General features: G+C 34.9%; 1 protein-coding gene across 1 annotated transcript in view; it reads right to left on the reverse strand.

The window, feature by feature from the left end:
• LOC123561759 (protein sel-1 homolog 3-like) overlaps nt 1-6,169 on the reverse strand; it is a 65,447-nt gene extending 59,278 nt beyond the window's left edge. Inside the window, exons 1-2 of the mRNA XM_053516891.1 lie at nt 6,029-6,169; nt 2,318-2,879 (exon numbers count right to left, since the gene is read on the reverse strand). Coding sequence (XP_053372866.1) covers nt 2,318-2,879; nt 6,029-6,082 — 616 coding nt within the window. The 5' untranslated portion in view covers nt 6,083-6,169. The remainder of the gene's footprint in view (nt 1-2,317; nt 2,880-6,028) is intronic.
• Nucleotides 6,170-9,519: the final 3,350 nt, after the last annotated feature.

A 9,519-nucleotide genomic window follows, 5' to 3' on the forward strand; every position in this document is an offset into this window, starting at 1 on the left:
AGGCGAAAACAGTGCTAAGTAAGCACTAAGCATACGAAGTTAATCAAATGCGACTTTAACATTTGTAATATGAAATTCGTAGAAAGCTGGGAACCAAATTTCCGGCAGTTTCCGTAAAATCAGTGAACCATGAACGGTGTTTAATTAAAAAAGTACCATAAATTTCCAGCTGTCCAGGACTAATTTCCTCCGAAAACAACACAAGTATAAAACGGGTAAGTTTAGACTCTCTCACCGTTTAACCTACGGAAACTACCGAACACGTGAATTTACTGTCGAAAGTGGGCTCCCTGTATACTAATTTGCGCTAAAATTTTTGCTTTTTGTTGGTTTCCCTGTAATGTGTAATGCACTACCGTGCTTAAATTTTTGTTTTACTGCAAGTTTAAAAAATTTATTAAAGCCATGTATTTTAGTATATTATTTTTGCCGGGAAACTGTAATATAAACAAGAACCAAGTGTGCAAACATCACTAATGTTAAATCCAAAAAGCAGTAACAATCAAGTTATGAAGATTTCGGAATATTCACAAGTCACAACGTTGTTAATAGCTCGTTACATCAGTAGCAACAACGTCAAATACGCGTAAGAAAACATAGAATACAGTTAGTAATAGCATGAGTATACATTTCAATATTGCAGTAAGCAAACAAAAAGATTGAACGCACTTTCAATTACATCAAGAATAACCGATAATTCATGAAAGGACTGTTTTCTTAGCATTAAGAAGCATTAAAGATGAATTTCTTGTAAGGCAAATGTAAGAAACTAAAATGCAGTTGCAATGTTGCAGAACGCATATGTAAGTAAATAACATAGCAATGTCATTTAGCAGCATGCATGTCCTGGCGGAGATTCCCTTCCATACATAAACACACCTGAAGTATAGGACTTTGCATAATTCTATATAAACCTCCGTGCAGGAATATTGTCAAACAATCTCTACTGTACCGATACGGGGAAGTAACACTGTGTTGGAGTTTGAATTCTTTACATCAAATTTAATGAAGTGATCTTAAGATACAGAACCTGGTCGGTATGGATCAATTAAACTTAATTGACTGAAAGGACCAAACTCTTCGAGTTTGACAATTCCTCTTCACAGTTACGTTACCAAATGGCCAGATGTTTTACGAATCCTTGTAGGAGGACCATTCGGGACGTACGGACGGACCTACGGATGTACAGACAGCTGCGACGCTATATGCCCCACCACACATAAATGTGTGGGGGCATAATAAGTTAGCAGGAGGTAACTAAACAAGAGCTGTCACAGGAGACAGCGCGCTCGACTGGATAGTAAAACTGGGCACATCTGAGGAAACTAGAGCTGTCACTGGAGTGTTTAATGACTCCAATTGTGGATGAAGATATTGTACAATAGCATGAGTCTATGTCAAAAATATTAACTTAAAGTAATAAGAGAGGTAATTTAAAAGAGAAAATGTATCAAAACACTATCTAAGTATAGCCTAAGCAAAAAGGGGCATAATTCATTAAATATTGGTGCCAGAGTTATGCACCTTGCGTCATATGGTGTGGGTGATGATATTTAACAACTATTTTAAGTTTGAATCAAATCCATTCAGTAATAACAGAGACAAAGTGAAAGTGCATCAAAACTTTAACCTAAAATTCTAAGTAAAAAGGGGAAATAATTCATGAAAAATTGGTCCCAGAGCTATGCACCTTGTGTCATATGATAAGGGTAATGATAAGGGTAATGATGCTGAACAACTATTTTAAGTTTGAATTAAATCCATTCAGTAGTAACAGAGGTAGAGTGAAAGTGCACCAAAACTTTAATCTGAAATTCTAAGTAAAAAGGGGGAATAATTCATGAAAAAATGGTGCCAGAGTTATGCACTTTGTGTCATATGATGTGGGTGATTATGTTGAACAACTATTTTAAGTTTGAATCAAATCCATTCAGTAATAACAGAGATAGAGTGAAAGTGCATCAAAACTTTAACCTGAAAATCTAAGTACAATGGGGGGATAATTCATGAAATATTGGTGCAAGAGTTATGTCAGATATGTGGATGATGATGAGGAATAAGTATTTCAAGTTTGAATCAAATCCATCAAGTAATTACAGAGATAAGCTGAAAAAAGAGAAGGTGTAAAAAAAACTTTAACCAAGGTGGGGACGCGGAAAGACGCCGACGCCGACGCCGGGTCGAGTAGCTCTCCTTATACTTCGTATAGTCGAGCTAAAAATTCAAACGAATAGAAATTTTTGAGTTGTGTTATGACATCATTATATATTGTTCTTTTTGATTATATATGAAAGTATTATAGTATGAAAATAGTTACCTTCTTCGCAAGGACACGTTGGTATAATATCAAACGTTATCATAGCAACAATATCCCAGCCCCAAGTCTTGCATTGTTTATAAGGTTTGTAATATGGCCTCGAGAACGGCGGCGAGATCTGGACATCGTACGAGACTTTCACAGATGATTTTGTATAACAATTACGCTGTCTAAAACAAGATGACCACAGGTCGTTGTCAAGCATCCATATTCTAACCTTTGACCTGGATGTAACTGTCACGTGTTTGTTAAATGCATTGTAGTTGTAGGCGACTTCCGGCGGAAGTTTTAATTTGACTTTTTTCAATTTTATAACAGATAACTCATTACTTTTATGACACCTCCAGACTTTCTGAAATAATTTCTGTGAAACATCGAGATTTGTATCAGCAACGACTTCCACACCAACGAATTTGTCTTCCGTACATCGATACTCTACTGTCACTTTTGTAAACGCACCGGAAATGGTTGCAAGCGGCTCTTTGATTTGAATGTAGTCTTCTAAGAGTGACGACTCCTTGTTGATAACAACAGACATTGTCTTAGGGTTTTCCATTTTGCACTGGTGGAGAGAAAGAACATTTAAGAATATACAGTATACTTTCAGACGCCTCTGACTGTACATTTTTATCAGAATTACAATTATTGAACACTTTCTTTTATACTCAAAAACTTTCTTACTCCACACATTTATTTCGTGGTGATCTCTGCGAATTACTGACTTTTTTTCAATGAAAATTGGAAACATTTTTACTGGCCATTAATTTGCTTTGAATAAAACATGATAATGATGACTGGTGATAATTCGACATGATTTCATTAAGCAATGTCATTTACAATAAGGTAACACTCAAAAAGTTATAAATGAGTGCAAGTTAGTGATGGCCAGTGTGTGGCAAATAGTGCAAACTAATGGAGTAACAAATTTTGCGGCCAACGGGTTAGGAGACGCCCTTATTTGGACAGGGATACTTATTAGTATCAGATTTGTATGGAACAAAAATGGACGAGTTCTGTCGGGGAGGTATCACGACACTTAGCGAGGCAATAGTAGTTCGCGAAAAAATGAGTGCGTGTTTTTCGATGCAAAGCTTATAATTTTTTGTTGAATATTCAATATAAAGATTTGTATTTTGATTGTTTAGCTGAGTAAAGCTGAAAATTATCGACGTTACTTCTCAACTCTGCGACTTCCATTGATGTGGTGGCATCAGTGACGTCACACACCTGATATGACGTGTATACGTTAATATAGAAAATATTGAACTTAACGGAGTATAAAGTTATATGAATTACATAAATTCAAAACGTTCTAAGTTTACTGCAGTAACAAGGAATTTACTAATTATGTGACTTTTGATCTAGGGAATACCTTATTGCAACTGTTACGGCTCAACGAATTTACGTCCGACGTTTATGTAGGGAAAATACACGTTTGTTTGTGTATTAACGTCTGCAGAAGCATGCGGGAATGTTTATGACCGAGACCGAAGGACGAGGTCACAAACATATCCCAAGGGCTTCTGCAGACGTTAATACACAAAACAAACGTGTATTGTCGCTATTCTTGCCTAAATACACGTGACGACGACTAAATGTATTGTTTCCATATGTGGTGACTTTACGATTCCGGTACATTTTTAATTACCATATTCTGTTGCGAGTACGAACATTGTTTGGGGCAGTGCATTTGGCGTTGGTAACTGATACAGCAAAACATTCTATGGTTTATGCTATAAAAACAGGTAATTATGAAAGAAACAAGACGAAGATACCAGATTTCAACCTGTGGAGAAATACATATACGTCCCTGGGAAAGCATTTCAAAAATAAAAATCATGTATTAACAGCACGTGAATTGCCTTGTTTGCACACGACTTTTCTCCCGTTAATATACGGGCGGATCCAGTGAAAAGTAGTTTTAATGCAAGAATCATAGTTATGTCACGTTACAATAAAAAAATAATTTAAAATTGTGTTCAACTTTCATTGAAATATGTCAATATTTCCGAAAAAAATGGCGGAGTTAGAAAAGTAAATGTCTTTGTTTAAAATGTGGCTGTCACATTTTTCATTATTAACATAAAATCTATCAATTTCTTGGTAAATTCTAGATCTATGTCCAATTCTTGTTTTCTTGAATATTTGTCAAAGGTTTGAATATTAATTAACATTGTAGTAAGTTTTATTGAAACCATTGTTTTCTATTACCTCCCTTCATATTTCTATCTGTAAAAGTTCATGTGCAGTATAAAAAAAACAGTGTAATTACGCATACCGTTTATCTGGAAAGTTTAACATTAACTTTAAGGCCTTATGGATTTTTAAGTGTATATAAGTGGTTACCTTTAAGTTCGCCTAAACCGTCGAAATATTCATTTCAAATCTGTAGAATAAATGCGATAACAGTTTATTTAGCTGCGTAGGTATGTTCCTAATGCATCCATTGATGCAATTATTACCGATATAAGGCATGGATCAAAATAAAGATTTCCTTTTATTGTACGGACACTATTTATCATAAGTCGCATTGATTAATTGTAACACATGGCATGTTATCACATATCATATAAATCCTTATTTCGATCTGCATTTAGCTCATCTCCTATTTACAGATATATAACATAACCCATTGCAGATGCGACACGATCTTTTACGTTATACGAAAGTTTGATCTGCTAAAGTTCGATGCAAGTTTTACACTTTTCTATTGCTTTAAAGACATTTCGAGATCATAGAAGATTATGTGGTCGTTTTAAAGAAGAACAAGTATATGGCCAGCGGACTATTCAAAACAGAGGCGCCAACCATCTTTGTAGCATACAAGTATTTAGTTTAATAAATCTGCAAGTCTGCTAAAAGAAGGCGCTGCTTTACACGTTTGCTAGAAAATCGAGCTGCTTGCTATACATTAATCTTCTTGTCTTTTAAACTTTCAAGCTGCTCGTTACAAGTAAATAAAAAAAAGTCTGGCTGTTCAAATCTACACGTTTGCTGTTTTTTACACGTAAACGTACAAGTTTTAGATTTCGAATATGCACGACATAGTTGCGTGGTAGGAAAGATCACAACACAGACTTTTATTGAAAAAAAAAACATAGTATAAAATCCTACACGTACGCGTACAAATATGAAACCGTAACCTCTCTATTTTGTCAAAGCTTGTAAAAATGTGCAAGATACCAAGCACATTCGGATGATAGATACCCTACATTCTCCGAAACAAACAGAAATACCCAAACTCATCGCCTTTCATTTCAAGTACAACAGAACATACTGAAATATTATCTGTGGAACATTTATCGTCTAGGTTTACATGACTTAAAATATTTCTTTATTCACAAATAATACCACTTTTAACAAAAAATATTATGCAATTTGTGTTTTTCATACAATCATTTCTTAAATGAAAAGCTTTAAATAGTGATGTTAAAATTGATACTGTATTCATGGATATACCGTAAAAAGTTATTTGCCACATGAAAAGCAAGAATAATATGAATACATCTTTACTTTGATGACTTTTATTGATATAACAGTAAATTCGTGCAACTTTATAGTAATCTTACTGTAACTACAAAAAAAACTTTGTGAATATATCATGATCTAGGAGCTAAATACACGTTTTTTCTTGCCCAATCTTTAATACTTTTAAACCTAAATACCTAAATGGAAATTTTAAATATGAAAATACATATTCCATTGACATACCTTTGAAAACTTAATTCCAATCATAAAAATGAAACACTTTATGTAAATATACATTTTTCTTCAAGTACGCTAAATTGTTCCTGTTATCAATTTGTATGGCTATATTTATGTCAAATTTATTTGGAAACGTCTTTGTGCTATACGTCATTTCCGGCAACAGATGTGCACATGCTTATTGATTCTAATTGTTTAATAATTGTTTTCGTATTACAAAGGTTTAGTATCACAGGATTCTGTACACAACCGACATCTGTGAATATGGCCATTAAAACATGAACATAAAAGGGCACCTACACTTCCTTTCAGTTTTTTTTCCAGCAAACGCATAAAATGTATTATGATCGAAGCAAAGATGAAGTTGTTTTTATACGTTGTTTTCATTGAGTAAATGATAGGGCCTATATAAGAGTGAAATATGAATATGCTACAGGGTGAGAAAAATCTGCTGTCAGTATGAAGCTCGATCTTGGACTCCTCTAGCTTTAGTGACAAAATAACCGACAGTATAAAGTAATACATGTAAAACAGAGTCAGTCCGTGGTATCGGTACAATAATCTACTCAAAAAAAGCACTAAAAGCATGCTTTTAAGGGCACAGCTAGACAAGTTGCAATAAAAAAATCATGTCCCTTCGTCCATTTTTGTAGGACTTAGAAGGAAAGCGTTACAGTTTAACACTTGAGGCGTAGCGACTAGTGCATCTGCATAGGGGCCAGTCACCAAACATACATTGTGCTTTTAGATTATGTATTGTATCCTCTTTTCATAAATTTTCAAACAGACTTAACAAATATTTGAATGTCAATTGAACGAACATAAAAGTTGAAAAAGGGGCATAATTTTGTAAAAATGCTAAACAGAGTTATGGAACCAGTGCAAAGCATGTCCGTTCATCACAGTGGACAAGTGTGTGTAGTGTGTGTAGTTTCAATCCATTCCCATCAGTGGGTACCGAGCTACCAGCATACATGCAAAAACTTACTTAGCCTTTCACATTGCATATTCTCTTCTCTACCGACCAAAATACAACAGGCTTTGCCATTCCTAAAACATTTGTTCTGCAAAAGTTTCTCTTTTTTATGACTCCAGTTTGAACAAATTCATACACCATATTCAGGGCAATATTACAATGTTATCAGGTCTAGTACATAGCCTGACTGTGCATAATGTACCAACTTGTGCATTGATGGTTGTACTCAGTGGTGCAGCGATTTGTGTATCAATCTTTTAAGTGAAATTTTGGAGATACATAACAAGAGAACCTGCACCCTTTATCGTCTACATTTATCGTAATCTTCTCAAACTGAGGAAATATTTGTAAATCTTTATAATAAATACTCGTTTGATTTCATAAAATATAGTAAATCGATGTTGTATTTCATATCTTTTATTGTGAATCGGTGTTGTGTTGTTTGTTTTTTGCATATTAATTACATAATAAGTAGGCTTGTAATATACTTTTCAACACTATCAAAATACTGTCTGAAGGGATTAGTGGGCTGATAAGCCAATTCCTATGTGAATGGTGAAACTCATTAATGGTCTATGTCAAAACAAACAAGTACATTATGTGTGTAATAGACAACTGCAATATACTTCAGTCCCTGTGGGATGTGTCGTTTGGGCGTTCCAAAGACTCAAAATCCGTGCTCGAATTATCAAGGTAAAGACCCAGATGGCTACACTTAACAGTTCTTTTTTTCTTCTATCTCGGTTACGAGATCGTGCGATGTAGTGATAACTGGAGGGAGATTCTGCTGCAGAACTTAGTAGCACTTACCACCAGTGCACGATGAAAAGGCGTTTGACATGTTCTGGGAACAACTGGAAGCTTACCTTGACCTTGGCGAGCTGTTGTTACACGTACACCGGGAGACCACATATGGCCAGAGACTGGTAAGACTACCATTGAAATTGTTGATGATCAGGAGAGTCAAATGACTTCCTTTTGTACGCGGTTGTCTATCAGAATGTCTACTGGTGATTATATGAGGTATACTAAAATAATCTGGTTTGGGATGTACATATAACTTCAAAAGCTAATAAAAGTAATAATAATAATGAGCTGTACAAACAACCTAGCTAGACTAGTTAGTATACTGGTCTAGCTTTTACCCACGGACGCATCAGCTTTTGAAGTTACACGTACATCCAAAGCCAGATTTAGTATACCTCAAATAATCACCAGATTTAGAGTGTTACACGACAAAATACAGTTATTTACAGGGACAGCAGTTAACTGATTATATAAAACTGATACTCATGACTATATTTAAGGCAAGATGTTCTCCCCAAGTACACCAGAAAGCGACATTTCTTATACTTATTTCGACAAATAAATCGAACGTCGGAGTGGGAAGACCCCCTCAATAACCACAATGTCCAACACCTCCCCGCGCCCTTGTACTAACGTTGCTAAAACTGTTCTGATTTGTCAAGAAATATGGCCACCAGAGCTAACAATAAATCTTCAAATAATATCTCTTTCTACACCATTGGTCCAATTTTAGCATAGTTTTTCTTTCAATATTACTCACGTTACTTCGAATCGTCTGACATGGCCATTTCCTATATGTATGTGGTGGGAAATTTAAAAATCATCTTATTGTCAGAACCGACTGGCCAACATTAAATAGTTTCACAATAATGTTTTTAAGACCATTCAAATCCTACTTCGCCAAAAACATGGCCGAAAGTTTCCCTGTATGTATAAAGAGGGAACCTTCTTAGATGAAACTGTTGGTCCGATTTTAAAATAATTTTCCTTGGATGACGCTTTACAGAGTTTGTTCAAATTGATCGGATTTCCGAAAGAAGACGGCTGCTAAAGGGCGTGAACACCTTTCCCTATATGTACAACGTGAGAACTCAAACAAACTTCCTTTTAGAAATTGTCTGTCCAATTTTGAAATAATTTTACACAAACCTTTTTTCTATTCGTCCATAAACCGCTGGTCCGATTTGGTACAATTTCATAGAAATATTCCCTGGCTGACTTTATACTAAAATTGTTAAAACCATCTTGATGTGTCCAAAAAAGCGATGGCTGCTGGAGCAGTTTTACTTTTCCCTATTATATATGATTTTAAGGAAAACTTTTCCTCTCAACCTGCAGGCTAGTTTTCAAAGTAATTTGGCAGCAACATGCGACTTTAATTTTTTTAAACAGTAATTGTTAAATTTAATTGTTTTGTCAGACCGTGTTATGGATGTGTGATCTGCATTATAACGGCAATACCTTTGCTCCACTGGACACAGAAATAAAACAGAAAATCCCCATTACAGACTTCTTTTGAATTGCTTGATGTATGATCTGTAGCATCTTGTGTTAAGCAGTTCTACTCGCAGACACGTGGAGTTTATTTACCCGAAAGTGATGTAGTGGTTATGTTGAAAGTATATTCTTGAATCATATCTAACAGTAATAATATATTCTCTCAAATTATTACAAGAAAATAAGATGAAAATACATGTTATACATGCTACATGAT

This window comes from Mercenaria mercenaria, chromosome 10, assembly GCF_021730395.1.
Source record: "Mercenaria mercenaria strain notata chromosome 10, MADL_Memer_1, whole genome shotgun sequence".
In the NCBI taxonomy this organism is placed as follows: Eukaryota; Metazoa; Mollusca; class Bivalvia; order Venerida; family Veneridae; genus Mercenaria; species Mercenaria mercenaria.